This window comes from Equus przewalskii, chromosome 4, assembly GCF_037783145.1.
Source record: "Equus przewalskii isolate Varuska chromosome 4, EquPr2, whole genome shotgun sequence".
NCBI lineage: Eukaryota > Metazoa > Chordata > Mammalia > Perissodactyla > Equidae > Equus > Equus przewalskii.
The window spans coordinates 70,404,726-70,429,772 of NC_091834.1; the positions used below are offsets into that span (position 1 = coordinate 70,404,726).

The 25,047-nt window shown below is 39.1% G+C and overlaps 2 protein-coding genes across 7 annotated transcripts in view; both read left to right on the top strand.

Moving 5' to 3' along the window:
* The window catches only part of IFRD1 (interferon related developmental regulator 1), a 45,818-nt gene extending 35,272 nt beyond the window's left edge, over positions 1-10,546 (top strand). For all 5 annotated transcript variants that reach the window (XM_008527851.2, XM_008527850.2, XM_008527849.2 and 2 more), the window contains 4 exons: positions 5,056-5,190; positions 7,298-7,426; positions 7,834-7,929; positions 9,771-10,546. In XM_008527851.2, coding sequence (XP_008526073.1) covers positions 5,056-5,190; positions 7,298-7,426; positions 7,834-7,929; positions 9,771-9,860 — 450 coding nt within the window. In that variant the 3' untranslated portion in view covers positions 9,861-10,546. The remainder of the gene's footprint in view (positions 1-5,055; positions 5,191-7,297; positions 7,427-7,833; positions 7,930-9,770) is intronic.
* A 4,087-nt stretch (positions 10,547-14,633) lies between these two features.
* On the top strand, positions 14,634-24,773 carry LSMEM1 (leucine rich single-pass membrane protein 1). 2 transcript variants are annotated; one of them, XM_008527846.2, is made up of 4 exons: positions 14,634-14,950; positions 18,610-18,741; positions 20,435-20,563; positions 24,175-24,773. In XM_008527846.2, exons 2-4 carry the CDS (start codon positions 18,615-18,617, stop codon positions 24,303-24,305), a joined length of 387 nt encoding a protein of 128 aa, XP_008526068.1. In that variant the 5' UTR covers positions 14,634-14,950; positions 18,610-18,614; the 3' UTR covers positions 24,306-24,773. The 2 variants fall into 2 exon arrangements, with proteins under 2 accessions (XP_008526068.1, XP_008526070.1); XM_008527848.2 differs by lacking the exon at positions 14,634-14,950 and adding an exon at positions 16,985-17,083.
* The last annotated feature ends 274 nt before the right edge of the window (positions 24,774-25,047 follow it).

Sequence of the window (25,047 nt, forward strand, 5' to 3'; positions counted from 1 at the left end):
CTGCTGTCCTGCTAGTGTTCCAGGTTTAGGACTGAAAGTCCTGTGTTCTAGGAGACTTCTCAGGCATTTGGTTACCCTGGTTTGTGACCTCTATTGTGAACCTTGGGTTATTTACTAGGTGCTTTTTAATTTAAGGAGAAAGATTGTATTTCCAGAATGAAACTTTTAGTACTATTAAAGAAGTTATTTGACAGTGAATAATTTCAGATAGGATTAATACATGTTGTGGGTTGCTTTAGTTCATCACATTCCATTCTAGGCCTGTGTTTAAAAAATCTTTAGGCTCTTAAAATTTACATCTGGGAAGTGTCTTTCCCTAGGCACCCCCCTTTTTTCTTGAAGCATAGCAGGTAGGAATGAAAGGTAAGTTGTTAATGCTGTCAGTAGCTAATGATTCTCCTTATGTGAGAAATTGGACTCAAGTTTAGCAATCACTTTAATTTTATTGAGCTGGTTAATGGCTCCTTAACCTCAAGGCACAGAAACCAGATGTCCCAGTTTTTAATCTTGTATTCCTGTCCTGGCTATAAATGGTAATTTCTTTTCTTTTTCCCTTGAAGTACATCTTAGAAGTGAAGTAATAATGCAGTTTAAATTATGCATGTTGAATTTGCTTGTTTAAATTTGTGTAAACATAAATATATTACCACCCACATATCTTATGTTCTCTGGCTTAGTAAATTACGTGAGATAGTCAGGAGAACTCATCCAAACGTGTTAAATTTGACCTAAGTTCTTGACAAGGATAAAAATGAACCTGGTTATAAAAACGGAACCTAGTGTTTTGTTTGCTGTTTTTGTTGAGTAAATAAACTTTTTGAAAGGAGTGAGTGTGTGGTGGTGGTGGTGGCGATTAAATCAGGTGTTGATGAATACATAGGTTGATTAAAATTAGAGTTTGTAGCAAACGTGGCATTGAATTATTTGGAGCCTTTTGCTAACATAATTATTTTGTGATGTTATTAACCTGGAAATCTAGCAGTATGATGAATTCTGCCTGGGAGACAGAAAAAAACTTCTGAAGAGCTGACTTTTAGGTTGAGTTTTTAGGAATGAGTTGGTGAAATATTAGTAAAAGCTATTTGTTCAAAGTTGACCCGAGGAATTAGTAATCCTTGAGAGCTCTCTTAGTTTACTAGGCGTGTTTGCCATATAACCAAGTAGATAAGAGTACACTCTGTAGCCGCGCTGCCTAAGTTCAGATCTCTCTTCTGCCCTTACTAGTTGGGTGATGTTGGGTGACTTCTTATTCCTTAGTATCCTTATCTTTAAAATGGAGAAAGTAATAGTAACTACCTCGTAGGGTTGTTGAGAATGTATGGCGGGTACAGTATAAATAGTATCTGTTACTGTACAGTCATGTGTTGCTTAACAATGGGGATATGTTCTGAGAAATGCGTGCTTAGGGGATGTCGTCATGCAAACATCATAGAATGTACTGAAGGGATCAAAATTTGCCCCCTCACAATGTGTCTCTTTAACGTGAGGATTATTTTAGGCTGATTATTTTTATTTATTTCCTTTTTCGTGAGGAAGATTACCCCTGAGCTAACATCTTTTGCCAATCTTCCTCTTTTTGCATGAGGAAGATTGTCCCTGAGCTAGCATCTGTGCCAGTTCTCTATTTTGTATATGGGACACTGCCACAACATGGTTTGATAAGTGGTGTGTAGGTCCACACCCAGGTTCCAAACCTGTGAACCTTGGCTGCTGAAGTGGAGTGCACGAACTTAACTACTATGCCACTGGGCTGGCCCCTAGGCTGATTATTTTTATTTATTTTTTTTTTAAAGATTTTATTTTTCCTTTTTCTCCCCAAAGCCCCCTAGTACATAGTTGCATATGTTTTAGTTGTGGGTCCTTCTAGGTGTGGTACGGGGGATGCTGCCTCAGCATAGCATGATGAGCGGTGCCATGTCCGTGCCCAGGATTCGAATCTGTGAAACCCTGGGCCACTGAAGCAAAGCCTGCAAACTTAACCACTTGGCCACAGGGCCTAGGCTGATTATTTTTAAGGAACAAAAGACTCAAAGTTTTTCTTGTTACCTCCCCCTGAACTGCCTGAAAGAATTCAGATAAAAAACCTGTCTTAGGAAGTGACATATCACCTTACCATAACATAAACTAGGTGGTAGGCAGGGAAGAACCTAGCAGAGCCTGTTTGTTTGGCTCCCCTCTGTGTTCTGTTTCTGGGTGGCCAAACATTTGCTCCTTTTTGCTTGCCTGTGAATTGCCTTCCCTCCTCTTGAAGTCCCCTACTCTCCTCACCCCCGACATTTTCTTTTTGTCGTTAGCTGAGAATGGTATTTAAAGTGAGGGCTTTGGCTATTTTGGAGAGTTAACTCGATTTTCTTGGGTTTCTCCCATGTATACATTAAACTGTTGTTTTTCTCCTGTTAATCTATCACGTGTCAATTTAATTCTTAGATCAGTCAGAAGAACCTAGAAGGGTAGAAGAAAATTTCTTCCTCCCCTACAAACCTAGATGGTATAGCTTACTACACACCTAAGCTGTATGCTATTATCTCAGGGGACTACCATCGTATATGTGGTCTGTCATTGACCAAAATGTTGTTAAGGCAGTGCATGACTAATTGTTAATTGAATTGAGTATTACCTCCCCCTCTTTGGCAGTATTCTAGTAGTAGCTTTTTAGGAGCTCTCTCGGGTGAATTAAAATAAGACAAAGCCTATCTAGTAGGCAGAATTACAGATCTTGGGGCCACATGATGTGTTTACTCAGGAAGATAGACCAAAATACAGTACAGTCTGACCTTCTCTAATTCTCCCTATTCCATCTCCCACCTAACCTGGCAGGGGAAGACACACAGACAGACAAACACACATGCATCTTGTGTGATAATGCTTATTTTCTTTTTATTTTTGATAAGAGTTAAGGTGTGTTTGTACCTCCAGGGGCCCTTCTGTATTTGTCCCTGAGTGTGCAGGTCTTCTGAGTACAGTTGTACAGTCATACATTGCTTAGCTAGGGGGATGCGTTCTGAGAAATGTGTTATCAGGCACTGTCATTGTTGTGTGAACATCATAAAGTGTACTTCCGCAAGCCTAGATGGTCTAGCCTGTGCTGTACGGTATTAATCCTATGGGACCACCGTCATACGTGTGGCCTGTGCTTGACCAAAGTGTCGTTTTGCAGCACCCAACTATAGGTTATCGTAGACTCCAATAAATTGCTTTTGGATGCTATTTATGGACTATTTTTATTATATTTACATTTTCTTTCTTTTTAATGCACTGCTCATTTTATGGAGACATTTCTCTAAGATATTAACATTTTCCCAAGTTGGTGCTGTGTTGAATTCAGTGATTCAGACTATAAAACTACATTGAGTTTTATTGATTGCTGAGCTCACTTAGAGCAGATTTCTCAGCCTCAGGACTGTTGATATACTGGTCTGGATAATTTTTTGTTGTTGGAAAGGGGCGCTCTCTTGTGCATTTTAGGGTGTTTAGCAGCATCCCTGGCCACGTACCCACTAGATGCCAGTAGCAACTTCTACCCTGGATGTGACAACCAAAAACTGTCTCCAGACATAGCCAAATGTTCCCTGGGAGGTAAGATTGTTGAGAACCATTGGCAGTGGTTCCCAGTTCTTAGAACAAATTAAGGTAATGTGTAGAGTTTTCTTAATTTTTGGTTTATTTGTCCACATGTATTTTTAAATCTTCCATACTTTTTTTTTTTGTAAAAGAACAAGTAGCCAATGAAATGAGTAGGAACCTGCCAGTGCTTGAATGTACTTGTTTCTACAAGTACAGCTCTTCCCATCCTGTTATGATGGAATCAGATTGATTGGAATTTAAATATAGAGATCAACATAACTTTGATCTGTTTTACGTACCTTATTAGCTTTGATAATTGCTATTCTAGATGCAAATCTTAAAGAGGGTTGTCTCCAGCTAACTCAGACATAAGAGGTTGAATTGGAACATTTGAAGAAAACATTCATTAGGACAATTAATAATAAACAATGTAAAATATTGACAGTAAGAAAATATTTGTGTATTTGAAGTTAGAATATCTGTTGTGTTAATTTCAAGCTTATTTTCCACAAGTATAATAATCTTTTTTATTTTAGACATTAAAAGAAATACATTTATATTTTTTGAGATTAAACAGTTATATATAAAATTTGAAGAATGCCCAGAATAAGAGCTGCTTATTTTAATAGAATAAGTTAGATGATTATTACCACTAGTGCAAAAAATGTTAAACAGGCACTAATACCTAGAATTGGAAGTTGTTCAACCTTCTGGCTTCTATAAGTGTCTGCTCTAGTTTTGGTCAGCTAAATAACTTTGAATCACTTTTAGTTTTTAATATGGTTGTCAAATGTAGTTAGGGAATAAAAGTACCCAAAATAAAGAAACTTCATGAAAATGTAGCCACTTAAACTGTTACAAGAAGCCCATAGTCAACTCAAGGTAATAGCAAACAGTAATGTATTTTGTGGCTTTCCTCCAAAAGGGATTTAAAAATCTCCCTACCTTAAATAATTTAATCACCCAATTTGTGCGCCTGATGTAAATGCTTTATTGCTTATTTGAAATATGGCCAGTAAATTAGAAATTAGTTACTTTAAAAAGCATTACTAATAGCTTGTACTTTTGGAATTAAAATGTTTGGAATTCTGGGAATGTGTGCTTTGGGGAGCCAAATAATAGAAGATATATTGATGTATGCGTATCTGACTTGCACTGAACTTCTTTGAAATTTCAGTAATGTCTTGAATACAGTAGGAGCACAATAAGCATTTGTTGAATGCATCTAGATATACTTGGAAGGGGAATTTAATTGTTTGGTGGAAGTATATCATCTTATAGTCAGCATTTCTGGATTAAATTTTTGCATGATAATATAAATGTGATTATGTATGCGTGTGTGCAAGGTCTCTAAACAGCTCAAAGATTTATCCTGCTCTGTGCAGTGCTGCTGGATAGTTTCCAAGGTGGACTGTTCTTTGTTAGCTCTAGAAGCGGTTGGGGGGAAAAAAAACAATAAAAAAGTAAACCAAATTGTTTTTTCCTGACCAGGACTTTTTTTACGAAGACATGGAGTCTTTGACTCAGATACTTAGGGCTTTGGCTACAGATGGAAATAAGCACCGGGCCAAAGTGGACAAGAGAAAGCAGCGGTCGGTGTTCAGAGACATCCTGAGGGCGGTGGAGGTAGGCCTCTTGATGCTGTACTGGCTACTCATTTTGAAATTGGATTGTTTCATGCCATACTTGACAACTGGCTCGTTTTGTTGATTGAACTTACAATTTCCTAATTTTAAGACTCAGTGGATTTTTACCAACATAAATGAAGACTTTTTTTTTAAACAAGGGAAAATTTAATTCTAATGTATAATTTTTGAGTTAAAAAAATCAGAAAGAGTCATAATGACAGAAATGTATTTCACCTTGGTGTATTTGCCATCGCTTAAGCAATGGTGCTTGCTTAGCACATATGTACTTAGTATAGTGTTTTTTGTGAATAGTAAATTATTGCTTACTCCTCAGTACCTTTAAGCAAAGACCTTTGTGATCTCCCCGGGAAAGAATAGGAAGTGAAGAAGTGGAGATAGTGTGTCTTGACTGTTCTTTTAAAAAATGTACTGTAATGGGAAGAGGAAGAGAGTTGATCTTTAGATTGTGGCAGAGTTTGTTATTTTGTTTTGTTTTAGAAGCTCATGATAGTTTATGCGAGAAGGAACCAATGAAGAAAGGAGCATTTGGAATAGAAGTGAAAGATTGGGAGTATGATGTGGTTAAAGAATAATGATTAGCCTTGAACTGGGGAGGAGAGTCTGTCTATCTGATTTAGGAGACAGGAATAGGTAAGGATGCAAATGAGTCTATAAAGAGTTCTTTCCTGCTCTCTCAGTGTTTCCTGAAATAAGGCTTAAATAATAGAATCTTACTCGTTTTTTTTGAGCTGCTGTAACAGATCAGGCAATGGATATGCTTTTCACTCATGCTCTATCTTACACCTCTAATAACCCTATGTGATATAGGTATAGATTAGCCACATTTTACAGACAAGGGGACAGACCCAAAGAGGTTAAATTACTTGCCAAAGTCACAAGCCAGTGAGTAACACACCCATGTAAGTCTAGAGTTCTCATTCTTTACTACTACGTTGTATGCTATGTCTGCTGAAAGAAAAGGGGGCTCGGTAGATGTGGGGAAGGCGATTGGAGTGGTCCCTACGCCCATCAAGCTCCGTCCCCTTCTTTCTCCTGTCTTTGTTGCTATCGGCTGTTCCCTTCCTTGTTAGTCTTCCATATTCATGATTCGTCAAAGAATGGAACAGCCATTTTTTTTTTCATCTCAAATTCTGTCACCATTCTGGATGACTTCTCTGTCCATTTGGAAAATCCTATGCTATGTTTGTGTCAGTGGCCTTTACTTACATTTCACTGGGGCCTACCTCCCATAGTTATGCTTTAGAAATTGTCTTCTGGCAAAATTGTTTCATCTCTGAAATCTTAAACTGAGATATTACCTCTCATTTTCTTCATAAGCCTGTTCTTAGACCCTCAGAGCCCTCTGCTTGTTGGCCCTCTGCTTTTTGCTTGGTCTGTTAACCCATTTGTCTTCTCTTCCTTTCCTAGATCCCTACTGGCCCTCAGTTCCACCACTGGCTTGTTGGGGGCATTTTGTATTTCTCTCTTTTTTTCTTTTTTTTTTTTGAGGAAGATTAGCCCTGGGCTAACTATGGCCAATCCTCCTCTTTTTGCTGAGGAAGACTGGCCCTGAGCTAACATCCATGCCCATCTTCCTCTACTTTATACATGAGACGCCTACCACAGCATGGCTTTTGCTAAGCCGTGCCATGTCCACACCCAGGATCTGAACCAGTGAACCCCGGGCTGCTGAGAAGCAGAACGTGCGAACTTAACTGCTCTGCCGCTGGGCTGGCCGTGGCATTTTGTCTTTCTGACTTGTCCTGCAACCTTCTCTGTCTCCTCATCCCACCCCTCAGTCCTAGACCACTACACATAGCTGACTTTTCTCAAGTTTGTTGAGTGCTATCAAAATTTAAAAACATTCACAGCACTATGGTTTTGCCATTAATATTTCCCCAGTCCAAGTTGTGCCTTAAAGTCTACCACAACTCTATATAGGTTAGTACTTTTTACTCTGTTCACATTCAGAGATGGAGGTATCCATTTAAACCATATTGTCCACTTATCTTCACATGTATATGTCTATTTAGAAACTGTATTTATGTAGGATCTCTTTAGGCCATTTTAGGTCCTCTTATAATTTTGTTTCTTCTGTTGGGTAGGAACGGGATTTTCCAACAGAAACTGTTAAATTTGGTCCTGAACGCATGTATATTGATTGTTGGGTCAAAAAACATACCTATGACACCTTTAAGGAGGTTCTTGGATCGGGGATGCAGTACCACTTGCAGGTGAGTGGGTGACATCCTTTCTATATGTTTGCTTTTAAATTAGGGAACGGTTTTGAATGTAGCTCACTTAATTGGCTTTTGAAGTTAGTTAAATATACAGAATGCTCTCCAGATGATACAAAACAGTAAGTTTATTTTTGAAATTAAAATTGAATAAATATGAAACTTTTTTTTGTATTGAATGTCTAGTGGAGCACTATTGATATCTTTGTATGAAAGCAAATCGTTTGACATAGCTTTCTTGGATTCAAGGTATTGTAATACAATTTGGTCTTGTGAGAAACAGAAGATAAGTGACCTAAGTTCATATTTATAAGCTCCACATAACTTCTAATCAGATTTTACTTTATGTAATAAAAAAGAGCTGATACTTAATACTGAGCCTGTTATCTTTTCCTTTACCTAAGTCAAATGAATTTCTTCGCAATGTATTTGAACTTGGACCCCCGGTGATGCTTGATGCTGCAATGCTTAAAACAATGAAGATTTCTCGTTTTGAAAGGGTAGGTTTTATTTTGTTTTCAGCAGAACTGAATGCACCAAGGAAAAGCAGAGCCAGAGCTTTGATTCCGTCAGGTGACCAGTAGTCAGCAGCGTCTGTGGGGTTTTACTTCTTCATGATTCCATCATAGAATAGCTGTACTGCAAGTGTAGAAGCTTTACTGCCCTTCGAGTGGGGAAGTTTAATGAAAACTTTTTACACATAATTCTGTTATCTTAACAGAAACTATTTTCACTTTTTGTTTTATTTTATTCTATGAAGTTTTATAATTAGGAATAAAAATTTACACCGTGCTTCTTTGGTACCAGATAACAATCTGCTTAGTGAGTACCAGACTCATTTTACAAATGAGGAAACTGAAGTTCTTAGAGAGCTTGCCTCATTAAATAGTAAATAATATTATTTTCACTTAACATTCCAAAATTCCTTAATTGCGTTTTTATTTGTTTACTGAAGTAAAATTCACAGAATATAAACTATTTTAAAGTGTACAATTCAGTGATGTTTAGTATGTTCACAGTGTTGTACAACCATCACCTCTTAACTAGTTCCAAAACATTTCATCACGTCAGAAGGAAATTTATAGCCATTAAGCAGTCTCTCCCCATCTCCCTCCTCCCCCTGGCTGCTAGCAACCACTAATGTGCTTTCTGTCTCTGGATGTACCTGTGCTGGGTATTTCATAGAAATAGAATCATCTAACATGTGGCCTCTTGTGTCTGGCTTTCTTCACCTAGCATAATGTTGCTGAGGTTCTTGCATATTGTAGCAGGTGTCAGTACTGCAGTCATTTTTGTGGCTAAGATTCCCTTTTACGGATAGACCACATGTTTATCCGTTCCTCAATTGATGGACATTTAGGTTGTTTCCACTTTTTGCCCCCTTGTGAATAGTTCTACTACGAACATTTGTGTACAAGTGTTTGTTAGAGTACCTGTTTTAACTTTTTTTAGGTGTATACTTAGGAATTGGAATTGCTGGGTCATATGGTAATTTTATGTTTAACTTTTAAAGGAACTATCAAACTCTTTTCTACAGCATCTGCACCCTTTTATATTCCCACCAGCGGTGTATGAGGGTTCCAATTTCTACATCCTTACCAACACTTATTATTCTCTGTTTTTTTTTTTTTATTTTAAATTATAGCCATCTTAGTGGGCGTGAAGTGCTTAATTAGATGTTTATAGGATCTTTAAATTTAATCATTTTTATGGCCACATAATTGATTTTCGGGTTTTTGGTAAATATTAATATTCTTACATACCTTTCTCTTTTGAATTATTTCTTGGAAGAAATCCTTGCATGGGAGTATGGGGCTGGATTATGACTTTTGGATATGTATTGCCAAATTACCTTCTAGAGGTATTCTATCATTTTTAATTGTTTCCAGCAATGAGTGAAAGCATGTAGCTAATACACACATATTTGACAGCATTGAGTTTTATAATTTTAAAAATTTGTTAATTTAATTAGTATTAAAATGGAACCTCATTGTATTTTTCCTTATTTTAGTTTACAGTATGGTTGGACATTTTATTCACATTAGTCCATGATTTGTCTTCTCCTTGATCAGATTAAATGTTCATATATTTTTTCACTGGTATTTTCTTGGTATTTTACATATTTGGTTAGTACTTTTCTTAATATAGCTAACCATTAACTATTATATGTGTTAATTTTCCCACTTGTTCATTTTGTGTGTGTGTTTTATAAACATTTAAAATATTTATAGGTCTGAATTAGTTCATTTCTTTCCTTTGTGATTTGTATTTATAATTTTTTATAATTTTATGAGAATGTCTTAAGCCTTGGTGACTCACATATATTTTCCTTTTGTTTTAGCACTTATATAATTCTGCAGCCTTCAAAGCTCGAACAAAAGCTCGAAGCAAATGTCGAGATAAGAGAGCAGATGTTGGAGAATTCTTCTAGATTTTCAGCACTTGAAGAATACTTTCTAATTTCTAATTTTTTCCCTTTTTTTTTTGTAACTTTCAATGTATTTAAACTCTAGAGGCAGTTTTTATCTTGGGTCAACATAGGTTTTGTAGCAGGGGTTATAGTACTTATAATTTAATGTACAGTGTTGCAAATGGTGAATTCTGATTATTGAATAGTCTCTGAATATAATCTGTAAACATGAATAAAGTATTTCTAGTGTTTGGTCATTTTCTGTTATGAAGAGAGCAGAAATTGGAGATTTCACATGATTTCAGGAAGAGAAAAAACTCTTGGCCAAGGTTAAAATTTCTTATGCTGTGGTTGTCAGAAATATTGATTGTAATAATATAGATATACAAGGTATTTAACTTAAAATCTTAGACAAATGAGTTTTGGATACAATTTTGGGAGATGGTTCTTCTGGAAATGCTGCTATATTTTTAATTTCAAATGAAACCTAATAATTTTAATTTTGTCACTGGGATCAACAAAGGGAATCATACCGTGAGACCTTACAGCTGCGCTTAAGTGCAGTCCAGCTATTGGGAGTTCATGATGAGTTAGCATATGCCAGAAAGGGTGCTAACCTTGACCTCTGAGGGCAGTAACACTAGTTTTATCTGCTGTGTAAGACCTTGTACTCTTTATTTTGAAATAAAAATCTTTTCACACTAAAAGTGCTTCTTTTCTAATAGAATAAACAGTATTTATAGGTTTGAGGTACAGAGCTCAAAATGACCAAGCCAGGTAGGGAGAGAGTGAGACAAAACATACTTTGTATATTTGGAAACATGAAAATAGATGAAAAAAATGAAGCAATGTATCATTGGGATTCCAGCTAATGACTTTTAAGACTACTGCTGCTTGGATACCCATGTGAGGTGATTTTTCACTTTATGAAATGCATTTTGAAAATGCATTCGGATTTTATTGTTAAACTATATGAAAATGACATTGCACAGGCAACATCTGCAGTTTAGAATTCATAGACTTATTTCTTTGACGTTAGTGCAGAAAACAATGATAAGAGGCATGAGGGTTGGAGAAGCTTATACACTGTAGAGAAGTACCAAAATCACCAGAGGTGTTTTTTCCAAACTAGCGTTCTTCCTCTCCCACTTCCCCCAACAGCAGCTGGAAGGTCTGATGTGCCCTCTAGTTGAAAATCCTTGGCTGGCTATAGAGTCCCTGCTGGGAGTGTGAGTTCTATCCCTCAGATGCAGTGCAGTGGAAAACTCATTGGGAATCTAGAACTTGGGTTCCCCAGTTGTCACTTAGTCATATCCAAGTAGGTTAGAACTCACAGGAAAGAGATTGCATGGTGTTTTTTTCTAGATTTTAAATTTCATATATGCCTACATATTTTTAAATAAAAATGAGTTTTTATTGAAGTGATATGTATACATACTTTAATAGTACTTCAAGGCTTATAAGGAAAAGAGCTCCCTGCTCCATCCTTTCCCATTTCTCAAGCCCATCCCAGGAAGCATTTCAGCCTTTAGGTTTTTTCCTAGTACTTTGGTTTCAGGTTTCTAATACGCTTCTACACGTAGTTACTTTTAGACATCTGACAATTTCCTATTTGATAGGTGAAAATTTCTGCCTTTTTACTTTTCCTCATTCTCCCAGTGCATCATTGTTTGTGTCATAGTGAGCATATTTCCATGTTCATTACTGAGCTAGATAGTTACTGTGCGTACATTTCCATTCTCAGAACATTTTATTGTAGTTTTACATACACATCACTAAATCTTCCAGATCAGTCCCAAATTAATGTATAAAACTCTTCTTGAATCTGTTTTCCACATGCTCAAAGCCCAGCAGAACGCTTGTTTCTTGTTTCCGTCTGGACTAATTTCTCTCTCATCCTAGTATACATCTGTTTCCCGAAACTTTGGCATCCTGGGATTTGTTGTCTTCTCTTTAGGGTTGGATGTCACATTTCCAGGACCCCATGTCTTCAGTATTAGATTATTTTCTTGTTAAAGTGGAACACTTCCTTCAGTAACTTCTGGGACTGGCTACATGGGAGGTTGGTTATTTTGAAACTTTGAAGCATAGTTTGGCTTGGTATATGAAATTCCAGGTAGAAAATCAAATGTGAAATTTTGAAGGCATTGCTCTATTGTTTTCTAGTTGTCAAGTGTTGCAATATCTGATACAATTTTTATTTCCGATTTCTTTTGCTTTTAGAATCACTTTGTCTCTAGCGTTTTAAGGACTCTGGTAATCTGGAAAGTGTTTTTAAGTTCTTGGCCATGCTCTCGCTCCCTTTTCCCCATACACATTTTCTTTCTTCTGAAACTCCGTAAAGTACTAGAGTTGCTGGATTGAGCTGCTGGCCGTATTTCTTTCTTACTCATTTCTTTTTCTTTCTTGAGAGGTTTACGTAACACGGTTTTCCAACCTTCGATTGCATTTTATTCAATTTATTTTTTTTGCTGAGGAAGATTAGCCTGAGCCAGTGCCAGTCTTCCTCTACTTTATACTTGGGTTGCTGCCACAGCATGGCTGATGAGTGATGTAGGTCTGCACCTGGGATCCGAACCCATGAACCCAGGCCACCTAAGCCGATGTGCTGAACTTAACCACTATGCCACAGGGCTGGCCCTCTATTGCGTTTTACTTTTGGCTAATATGAAATTACCTGCCTGTATTTAGCTCCATGCTTCACTGGTGCCTCCAGCTCCTGAGCCTGCCTGAATTAAGGAGGCTCTCTCTGAATTAACCAACCACTCTCTCCTTTCAATACATTTGCTGAAATCTTGTTCAGTATTGCTCTCTTGTACTTTTGTTCTTGTGGTTTTGTAAGTTTTACCTATTCTGCCTTTTTACTGGGATTTTAGGAGGAAGAAGGATAAATGTTAATCTGTGTATTGTTTACAGATAGGTGCTTTTTTACTCATGAAATTTATGGGTAGTTGCTGGACAGATTTACTAGGGATTCACTGTGTCAGAATGCTTGAGTTTTCTTGAAACTAGTAAAATGGTGTACGATAGACCAGTTTATTCCTTGATTCTTGGTTAATCTTGCTGGTTTAAAGGAATTTAAAATGATCCCTGCCTAATAAGTTCTTTATTTTGAGGCTCAAGCATAAAATTTGAAGCAATCAGCATCTGTGACTCACCTTTTTTGTGTGTATGTGCGGAAGATTCATCCTGAACTAACATCCATTGCCAATCCTTCTTTTTTTTGCTTGAGGAAAATTAGCCCTGAACTAAGATCTGTGCCAGTCTTCCTCTACTTTGTATGTGGGACGCCTCTACAGCATGGCTGATGAGTGGAGTAGGTCTGCATCCAGGATCCGAACCCGCGAACCCAGGCCGCCGAAGCAGAGTGCACAGAGCTTTAACCACTCGGCCAGGGAGCAGGCCCCTGTGACTCAAGTCTTTGAGGGCATTACTGAATTTCCTGGGAGTTGAATCTAGATACAGTGAGATATACTATTTGAAAGGAAAAGCAAGAAATACTTGACAATGTCCCTAGATTAAGGAGTTCAGGGGAGAATACCTATTTTCTTCTTGTGACCCAAAACTCTTCTTGATGTGGCGGTTCAGGTCCATAATAGATAAATGAGGTCGGTTATCTTGCTGTGCTCTTAAGTGGTTCTCCAGAAGTCTAACTGGTCACAAGCCATTAAAAATCTCATTTCCCTCACTTGTGTGAAACATGGTGAAACATAGAATTCAGACTGCAGTGTGTGGAATTGCTTAGTCTCCATCTTCCTCATCCCTGAGGGGGGATTAATACTTCACAGGATTGTAAAGTTACAGGAGAGAGAAAAACACACGGTAAATGCTCAAAATGTGGCTATTCTAGTATTTCTTCAAAGGATAGATAGTTTAAGATCAGGCAGTTGGGAGATTATTTTTAAAACCAAGCATGATAATTAAAATATTAGCTAACATAAACATTTTAGTTTTTCAAGAAATTTGGCATAGCTTTTTAATGGATAATGTGCTTCTGAAAACAGTTGCTGATTATATTGTCTTACTTCATGAATCGGTCCTCAGGTGTAGATGAAGCTTAAGAAAATATGGTTCCTTTTCCCCAAAAGTAGAGTGAGATCTATGCTGAATACTATAGATCTGAAGGAAATTTTGTGGAGCAAACATTTTCCAATTGACATGCAGTATGTTTCAAGGATGAGTAAGGTCCATCTAGTCATGGCAATGGAAGGTGGGATTATGAGGGATTACGTTATCAGTTTACCACCTAACCCTTAGTATCCTGCCAGGATAGTTAGTCCCTGTGGTCTGGGGTCTGGGTTTATGGGATTGTAGGTGTCCTCCTCACTGTAGCTTCCTTTCTGTACACTAGGGGGCAGAAGCTCCTTGGCATGTGTGTGAGAGAACCACACAAGAGAAAGGCTGACATTCCTGAGAAAGGAGGATGCATAAAACTCACCGAACAAAGCCTCCGAAAAGGACAGGACATTGAGGAGACAAAGTGCTCCCATTACCTACAGTGGGTCTATAGCCGTACACTCTCTCACTCACAATCTTTTTTCATTGCTACTGGAAGCCCTAGGAGTCCTCTGACCGGCTATTATCCTAGTTACGATGTCACAACCTTATTCTGTCCCTCTTTATTGTTGTTATCTGGTTGGTCTGGTAGTCCTGTGCAAGTTAGTTGTCAGAGTGGCAGCTCCATCCTGCTACTGGATATTTATATACAGGAGCACACCGTGGCAGAAGTGCTGGAAATGAGTCAGCTTACACAGTTGCGTTGGCCAAATAAGGACATTAACTGCAATCCCATAAGAACCTCATCAGTTACCAATTGCATCAAGGCATGGTGGCTTTTTCTTTTTAAAGCATAGTTTCAGTAATACATTTACTAAAAATCTCAGACATCGTGAAAAAAGTCAGTATTTGGAATCTTACACTGCTTGGCTAAATTAACACTAAATATAGACCAACAGTTTCATGCTGGGGTTTATGGGCCTTATGGGAGCACCCGTGCACTGAAGGAAGGCAAAGAAGGAAATACAGAATTTGTAGAACATTTTGTTGTAGTTGCTTCTGAATAATTAGTTTTCTTTTTTTCTAGTAACCTAGCAGTCAAAGCTCGCATTTTTGTAAGTAATTTGCATGCTATTTCTCTACTGAGACTGAATTATGATTCTGAGGCTGGGATGTTTGTTGTTGCATGTGCTCTGTACTTTTAACTTTTGATAGAAATGATTTAGACTTGATTTTAAAAATTACTTCCTGAATGTGAAGAGGCACTGACTCTGAAATGAGATTAAAGAACCAATTACTATGACTCACTCAATAAAGCTTCCTATTAACTTTGAATTAAGCCCTATTATAACAATTCTGAGTTTGTGGCAAGCAATACTGGTCTGAGTTATTTCTGTGGTTTGATACCGAGCACCTATGAGAAAAAATAAAGAGTGAAGCAATTTTTCATAGACTATATTTGTTAGAATATTTATTTGTAGGTAGTCAAAGAATTCTTAAATGACAAAAAGAGTCAGCTGTTAGCATTGATCTAAACCAGAGGAAAATGAAATTACTTACATGTTTCAGCTCAAGGTATTAGAAAGGGTTCCATTGCTTTGGTCAATCTTACTTAATGAGCAAATTTGCACACCAGGGTCCAGGAAGGAGGGTTGAGTTAGTGCAATGCAGAATTTAGTAACCCTCTGGCTTTTCCAGCCCTGCTGGTTGTTCCCAGGTGCCCTCATATGGAGATGCCGAAGATAGCAACAACTGGGTGTCAAACAGCTGTGGGTCCTGGTTTTAGGGCCACGTGATCTTGTATCCGTTTACTCACAGAGTCCTTTGCAGGCTCTTGGTGGCCATAACCACACCTAACTCAGTTTTCTCTACTAGTTCTTTTTTCTCATTTGCATGTTGCACTTAATTTAAAAACACATTGAAATAGCTTCTATTAACTTTGTGACTTTAACCTAAAGAAGAAATTTTTTTCAGAGCGCTTCATACTTCACTTTAAGTTGTCTTAGTGCTTTTGGATTTGATGTTGCATTGAGTCACCTTTTGAGTTGGTAGCAAGGCCAATCATTTGGAGATTTTATTAGCTGCACTGCTCCTCAGTCAGTTTTTGTGGCTATGATTTTCTAGCTGGTCCTCCACTTTGTAAACGTTGCTTAAGCGTCAGTATGAGAGTTAAGCAATAGTAATTACATTCCTAAAGGGGAAGCTAAGGCTCAAGGATAGTAAGTCAGAGATCCAAAAATGAACCATGCGTCAGTCACCAAGGCTAAAATAGAAGTTGTGTTTGGAATGATGATCCTGTGATGTGACACGTACAACTTTTATTTCTCATCAAATATTAGTATTTAGGATAAACTATAAAAGATGATAAAATATAAAACATTTCTAGAAGAATAGTTTAGGAATCCGTGACCACACATTTGTCAACATGTTTGGTTTTATCTATGAAAGGATAAGATTTGGTTGATGTCTAAGGCCCCTCTACTCCATAGGCTGTTGCTGCTGCTTTTTTTTTTGCCACTTAAAGTCATTCCCTTAGGAATGATCCATGAAGTAAATTTGGAGTTCAATAACATCAATATATAAAGTGCTTCAGTAGTACCTTATCTAAAATACTCAGGGAATTATGTGTTCTTGTTCATTAAAATTTCAGGATAACTGAAACAACTCCCCCCACCTTTTTTTTTTTGGTGAGGAAGATTGTCCCTGAGCTAACATCTGTTGCCAATCTTCCTCTATTTTGTATGTGGGATGCCGCCACAGCATGGCTTGATGAGCAGTGTGTAGGTCCGTGCCAGGATCTGAACCTGCAAAGTGAAGTGGAGCAGGCAAACTTAACCACTATGCTACTGGGCTTGCCCCTAGTTTTTAACTTTGATTGAAACAAATGTAATTATTCCATGACTTTTCCGGTTCACTGTTTTTCTTAGCTAAGGTTCTGGGAGCACATTTTTCACAAGTATTAGTAGGTTTTAGGTATTACTTGGAAATTGCTAGTTTTTAATATTTTAGAGTGCAGTTTAAGCTATTTGGTAAAAGGCTGATACTTTTTTTTCAGATCTTTTATAGCTGTTATCTTTTTTCCTCTGAATTTATTTTTTCCTAACTCTAATTATATTTCCCTTCATTCTGTGGCTGGGGATTAAAGGAAATTTTAAAAATGTTAACAGGAAGTAAACAGTGTGTTGCCACATCTAGGCAGGCATGAAGTTTATTGCCTTGACTTTACTAAAAGTCTGGAAAGGTGTCACGTGAGTATTTTTACCCTCGGTTTTATTTCTGTTAATGTCCTTATTATTAGCTGTCTCAAATTCTTTTGAAAACAGTGAGATTTAAATCCCAAATAAAATATTTTAGGTGTTCCAACTTCAGTCACTGTCTTCTAAACTTATCACTGGGCATTTGAAGAATATGATTGGTGTTGACCCTAAGGAGTTTTCAGTTAATTGAGGCAGTCAAAGCAATAAACAAATAAGTGGGATAAACTATCATAGATGTTCTGATAGAAGAATGTACCGCAGCCAGCAAAGGCACAAAGGAAAGACAGGTTGATTCTTAGAGGAGGCGAGGTTTGAGCTGAGTCCTGAAAAAGGGTTAGGGCAGAGTGCGGAGCAGGAGAGAAGCACAAGGGAAGATGTCGTGAACTCTGAAGCAAGAGGCCGCTTCCAGCTCCACAACTAGGGAAATGTATTTACCCTCTGAGCTTCGATTTCCTCATTTGTGGAAAGGATGGGGGCCAGATGAGAGCATGTCTAAAATCCTTTCCAGATCAAAATATCCTATATCACTATTAGACTCATTTTATGAAGAGACGTAACTCTGAAAGAGAAAGTGTTTATACTCATTGGAATGTGTTTTCCTAGAACCTTCTTCTCATGTAATTAAAAGGCTACAAGTTCTCTGTTGTGATAGAGAGATACCTTAAAACAGAGCTTTTTAATCCATTCAGGCTTTTCAGTGTTGCTTGAAGTTGTGCTGTCGTTAGACTATTACCTTAAATGTAAACCTCAATTTTAAAATTATTTATTACTTAAGTGACCTCAATCTGAGGAAACTCAGGGGAACAGATCTGAGAGGTCCTGGAGTGTAGCCTTCAACCACTGCAGGATTCCTCTTTGTGGCGTCTAAGCTTGCTAAGATTTTGTCTTGAGGATTCATAGCCAGCATCTCATGGCTAAAGGATGCATTTTAAGGTAGAGACTCACATACCATATTGAGGGAGAAAATTAAAATTACAGCTTTGTATTAAAGCCTCATGCAATTAGGATGGGTCAAAGTAACATTCTCTCCAAATCTTTACTGCCACGGGCTGACTAGCTTAATTTTATCTTTCTATATATTTATATATAGTTTTCTTGCATAAAGGATTTGAGGCATTTCCCCAGAATATGAACAATGTAGTAAAAAAGAAAAATTTAACAATCAGTTACAAAATAAAAAGCAGGCCCAGAGAAAATGTAGGCAGAATTGAGAAATCTGAGGAGAAGGAAAGAGCATAAGCAGATAAGCAGGGTATAAAGCACTATACAATTCCTAAAATTGGGCCTCACGCTGGACTCCAAGCTTGCTGGCGAGCAAAGCAAAAAGCATAGTTACAAAGTTGTCCCCAAAAGGAAATATTTTCTTCTGGACAAGCAAAACTTTTCTAGACCTTCAGCTGGAAATAATATTTGTGGGTAGTTCTTTACGTGCCTGTCCGGCTTCCTGTGGGCTGTGATTCCTGTGAAGCTGAGCTCCCCAGACCAGCCTCTTGTTTAATGTCAGTGTTTTCTTCCAGGTACAATGAATCGTTCTTCCCAGGACACTGGCTCTCGCGGCATTCATGAAGATAGAAAGCTTTATGTTGTGGATTCCATAAATGACCTAAACAAACTAAACCTCTGTCCCACCGGATCACAGCATCTGTTCCGTATGTGTGCCCTCCAAGGCTTGGCGGCCTTTCCTGGCTTCTAGGCCACCTAAAAATAGCAAATGCTAATCTCAATGTGTGGGTGTTGGGGGTGGGTGGGTGCAGGGTGGCCATTAAGAACAGCCTGGTAATGAAAATGCTATTTATTATTAGGCAATTTTTGCTTTTGTTCTCTGAATACTTAGACTTCCGGGCTTTCTTGGCTCCACAGAGAGAACTGAATGCTTGTCTTTAAAAGTTCTGAGAAGTCCCTGTGGAGTTTCTCTCCCTGGAAAGGGGTGGAGGCTGCAGAGCCTGTCTCCCAGAGGCTTGCTCATCTCTCTTGGCTGCTGCTGTGCCTTCTAGTGACCACAGCCACGTCACGGATGGTGCCTGCTTTCCTAGAGGGATCTTACTTCATAGTGATTGCTGAGAAAATTCTCTACACACTCATCCTATTTTTAAATTCTCATTAAAATTTTGTTGGACAAAAAGTCAACTTCATTTTCTATTTACAGATTACGAATTGTCCTAATTAAAGGCCTAGAAAAAGGGGGAGGGAGAAGCAAAAAAATCCGCTAAGTACTAAATGTGTGTCTTGCCCCCTAAATATTGTAAACGAGTTCTATTAGGTCATTCTGAGCCCCATTTTTCTAGCTTAAACGCTGACATTCAAACATGGGTGTTAATTGTCCACTTGCCATTTGTTTCATGTGCATTCTAAACTCTTATTGTCCCAATTTTATATCTATTATTCCCCTTCTAAATTCTTTCTGAGTCCTTGCTTTTTTCTTCATCTTAATGCGTTCAGATTTTCACCTGTTTTCATTGCAATCCGTCTCAATAAAAGTAGGTGTTTGGGTTCCAGCTGATGCTGTTGCTTTGATTAGGAAGCAAAAGCTATTGTGGGGTTGACATAGGATGTACTTATAAAGCATAGGACATGAGCCACCCATCTATCTGTAATCAAGTAGCACAGTGTGTGGAACTGAGGCAAAGTAGGAGAGAATATAGAAAGCAATTCAAGGGTCTCCATTTCCCCAAGTTCCTATAATTCTTATTCAATTTAATTTGAGTGTTACTAGGCAAATAGGCCTTACCAAGTGATAATCCAGTGCAGACAATTCATGGTGAACTGGGTTAACCAGGCTGTTTTATAAGCATGGCTGCGTTCTCAGTTCAACAGCAAAACGTTTAAAAGAACCTTGCTTCCAGAACATGTCCATCCTGAAAACAACTTCAAGAAACCGAAATACATCAGGGCCATTTTTTGTTTAAATGGGTGTAGGCATAAACTGACTATTCCTATGGTAAAAGGAGTTTCCTGGGAGATATCCCATAGTGTTCAGCCTTCCACCCAGAGGAGGTGTCCCACAGGCAGCTGTGTTTTACTCCTAGGTCACCTTGGGTAAAGGGAAATAGAGCCTCCATCACTCTTAACCCTTACCTTCTTTATCCAGCCCTCCTCCCCTGCCCCAAACAGGGGTAAGGAGGTAGCTTGACTCTGCTTGTTTTTTGAATACCATACAGAAGAAGGTAAAAAATTCACAAAGAGCATCCCGCCTAGACACTCCCAAAACGTAAGTCACTTTCTAGAGTGATCAGAGGGAAGATGGGCATATCCCTTACTCACATCTCCACTAGCCGGGGACTGTTCTGTTCTGCTGGCATGCTGTATGCTCAGGAGTTTTTGCTGTTCTTTGTTTCCTCTTAGCTCTAGAGGAGAAAATGCCGGACGTTGGCACTAACTCAGGAAATGGAAGCCACAGTCTGTTTTTTGTGGGGTTGATAATCGTGCTGATCGTTAGCTTGGCACTGGTTTCCTTTGTGATATTTCTAATAGGTAAGTACCACCGACAGGTTTTTTGTTACTTATATGCACTGACTTCGTAGCTGGTTGTTTCACTTTGCTCCTGTAGCAAGTCCATGCTTTCTGGCCATCAGTGTTTATACTGAGAGACAGAGGGTGAAGGAGCGCCTAGAGCAAACGCTGCTGTTCACTGGCGGCGGGGTCACTGGGGCATACGCCCACTGCCTAAGCCCACAGAGCTGGAAATTCACAAACACATACATTAAATATTTCTAGAACACTTCACTTTCTCACTTGGGGACCCTAGCTGTCAAATGGTAGGCAGCTTATTCCAGTTAATTCTAAGTTCTTTAATTCAATGCATAGATCTTTCCATTAATTCAAGTCTATAACATATGGTCACATTCAGGTTTCAAAGTCCTTTCCAGGTTTTCTCTTTTGCCAGAAATCAATTAGAAGCACCTGAGGCAGTCCTGGGGACGTGAGGAGGCTGGCTTCTTTCCTGTTTGGCCTCACCTGGGCTGGCATCCTGCTTCTGATACAAACTGCCCTGCCTGCGCCTGCATGTTGGGTCCTTGAGTGGTGACCCAGGCTTTCCTACACAGCTCCTCAGCCAAGAGATCCCCGAGGTCCCAGTGCCACTCTCTTCTCTGCCTTGGATGGGGGTGGGGTGCTGTCCACTTGTGATGCTGTCCGCTCCTTCTGCACATTGCCTCCTCCCACCTGTATTCTCTCTCCGCTAACCCCTATGTACCATCATCAGGAATTATTTCAATTCCTTCCCATGCCCGCCTCAAAAGTGGAAGGAGCCTGCGAGGAGGGAGTCGTCTCTGACACTCTTTTTCCTGGATCTACCACACTATCGTTTCTTCTGCTTTTTCATGCTTTGCAGGCTTTGTAGCCTTCAAAAATCCTCAAGGAGAAGTAGAGCCCACATCTTTGGAATGCCACTAATTTAAGTTTATTCAGGATTAGAGGAGGTAGCAGTGGTGGTGATGGGAGGAGAGAGGTGGGCAGAGGGCATGACTCTTTTCCAGTTCCTAATCTTTTTTTTCCCCCCAAACTCCTTCCTCCTTCCATCTTAAAGGTCTTTATCTGGCCTGGGGTTGGGGCCAGCGGGGAACTTCCAGTGCCGAGTTTAATTGCTTCTCTCTCACCCAGCAGATGCCCTTTTGCACTTAGAAGCTACAGTGGGAACTATCTTTACAATAATGGTGCCCTTGTATCTGACTATGAATGGCAGGAGAGTTGGCCCTGAACCTGCAGGGCCGGAAAGAGCACATAGATTGCCCTTCTGAAATGTTATCCCAACATAAATTGATGTTCCAAATATCGTCATGCCACACCCATCTGGGGTCATGACTGAGTTATTGGGAAATTTTAGGAATTGCCTACTGTCCTAGGAGCAACCCAAGGAACTTCTCTCTTCTATGGAATGATAAGTAGAAAGATTAAAGGTAATGATGCTAAAAAGATGCTATATATTGGGTGCTCACTCTGTCCCAGGCACTGTGCTAGGCACTTGAGGTCTGCTTGTGCACAACCTCGTAACAACTCTATAGTGTAGGATCTATTATGATTCGGGTTTTCCCGATGCTGAAACTGAAGCTTAGAGAGATAAATAACATGATCAAGGTCACACAGCTAATGAGTGCGGAATCAGGGCTCAAAGACACTCCTGTCTGACATCAAAGACCATGCACTTTATCACCATTTTTATAACTCTCTGGTATAAATAGAATTTATTTTATATTAGCTTCTAGTGTTTTATATTGAGGGCAAAGTTATATGAAGTAAGAAACAGAAAGAGGACATGAAGAAAGAAGAATGTCTTTTTACTGGACAATTACTCTGCACCAGACACATTACATTCATTATCTTAAATCCTTACTCTACCCCTCAAGGTAGCATCTAATATTTCTATTGTACTGATGAAAGACTCAGGCCCAGAGAGGTTCCCTCTCCATGTTTACCCAGCTAATCAGAGGCAGAACGGGGATTCACACCCTGGCCTGTCTGCCTCCAGAGCGCCCCTGCACCCCACTGCCTATGTTGAAGTAATAATAAAGGCTTCCTGTGGTTTTCAGACAACCTGGCACAAGCATCTGCAAATGAACTTGACCTGTGCTCATCTTTAACGAGGAAACCTTTTTGCTCTCAGTGGGATTCAGTGCAAATTTGCATTCTTTTAACTGAAGTGCAAAAACTTGTGTATTCTTTATAACTCTGGCATTTTTATGCAAGAGAAATAAGACTATTTTAGACTGATTACATTCTTATTAAACCATTGGGTCTTATGTTTTTGTCACAATCTCAGTCCTAAAGAGGAATAATGCACAGCAAGAACTGTGGATGCCTGTCTGGCCCGGGTAGCAGTTTCCAGCGGCTCAGCAGTGTATTCCAGACAATACTAGGTGTGTGGGATGTTATTAAGTATTGCCTTAAGGAAAAAAAAAGGGTTCTCTGCTCAAATGAGTTGGAGAATTGCTGGGTTAGGTAATGCTCAATGTGTTATTTTTCTTCTTGTGAATTTCCAAGAGGCGTATTAGTATATAATTTTTCTCTAACCTTTTTGCATATGGAACCCTTTTTGTGTTTTTGGAATTTAATTTGCAACCAGTGTATTGTGGAATGGACTCAGGCCAACATGGCTGCTACTTCCTTCGGTGTTTGATTAATGTAGGAGGTTCCCAAGAAGGGAAAGGACATCGCATGTTATGGATTTACTTCATTTTCACACTTTTCCTCAGAAGGAAGTGGTGTCTCTGCCTCGCTCTGCAGCAAGGCTCAATTAAGACTCTTCTCTCATGTCTTGGACCATAATTCATCCAACATAATTTTTCAGATATGGGGGAGAAGCAGCTCTGGGCAATAATTTGTCCCAAGGCTGGGAGGTGAAGCTCTAAGATCTAGCTTACCTTCTCACGCTTGTTTGTTGGCTAAACCCAATAGCACATTACCAACATTATTAGTTCCTGAAAGATACCTTGGAAAAAACTTGTCGGAAATGGAAATGATAAGAAGCTCAACTATTAAGTACTGATTTTGTGCTGCATTTCTTGGAAATTTTGACTCTGATAAACAGACCTCAGGATGTTCCATTCCCTAGCTTACTCTATTACCAGGAGTTCTGTTTATTTTGAAAATATTGTCTCTCTGCCTTCAGGGTGGTCTGAGGGGAATTATCACACATTCATTATGCGCTGGAAATTCAAAACCAGAGAGCTGTGACAAAATAGGCTAGAACCCAAAAATTCTCATTTCCCAAATGAGGAGGGAAAAGCTTTTCTGAGAATGGATCTCAAAACTGACAATGTTAACAATCATTTCTCGGGGGGAGTAATCAGACACACCGGTGGTTTCCTTTGGTTGCTCACAGTGATGTCTTTCTCAGCCAAAATCTGTGCAGAGCTGCCAAAGGTAGTCTAGTCTGGCACCAAGAGGTTGTAAAAATAATTCACTTGGTAGGTAACTTCAGTCTTCAGCAATTTCTCCCCGGGGCTTCTGGGCTGCGTGGGATACTGGAGCAAGGGATTTGCCAAGAGGCAAATCTGAGCCCACCTGAACATTAACACAGGGCTCTGACGAGTCTTGATGGAATATGTTGGAAACCTATGTAACACAGTCTGTTTTCCATTTTGAAGTTCAAACTGGAAACAAGATGGACGATGTGTCAAGAAGACTGATAGCTGAAGGAAAGGACATAGATGATCTTAAGAAAATCAACAGCATGATTGTAAAGCGACTCAACCAACTGGACTCTGAACAGAACTAAACAAATGATCTTGCAAGAGCAACGGCTAACAGCTGAGCTTCTCTCCTGACTGGGCGTGTACAGAGTTAAGAACTGAACAAGTGCATTTCTGCAGGCAACAGATTATCTAGATAGTGAACCCAGCCCTGGGGCCAACTTTCTGCTACAGGGATGGGACTAACTCCAAGAGAAGGCGGAGTGGGGATAGCAGCAGAAAGGGGCTCATTTTATGGTAAGGTCCTTCAGCTTCAATGGAGGTTAAGGGTGGCCAACATGGAAGAGAACCAACAATAAGCAAGAGAATTCGGTTCTGTACATACAACTTCCCTTACAAAAGGAGCTTTGTCCTCGGAATAAGTTCACTGTGCCGGTGAGGTTCCTGGTGCCTCAGGCACCTTTACAAACTTCCACGAAAGCCTAAGGAATGCATTGAATTATTTGTGTTCAAGGGAACCAGGTGATAACTCTTCAATAAAAAAGATTCTGTCCGGGTGATTGTCCTTTGACTCTTATTTCCCCAGGGACAAGAAATGGGGGCCTTCAGGATAGTTGCCTTCTGGTATTTGTTAGTGGTAGTCATGGGTGTGTGGGGACCTGGAATTGGCCATCCCAAGATATGTCTCTTTGGCATCAGGATTATTTGAGGCTGATTGCTTTTGATAAACTGGGACAGGGAAGGAGGCTCTGAGGAATGGAACGTGCCCTTTGTTAGGACACATTTACGTTTGTTAAGGTAAATCTGTATCTGTAAAGGTGCCTCCCT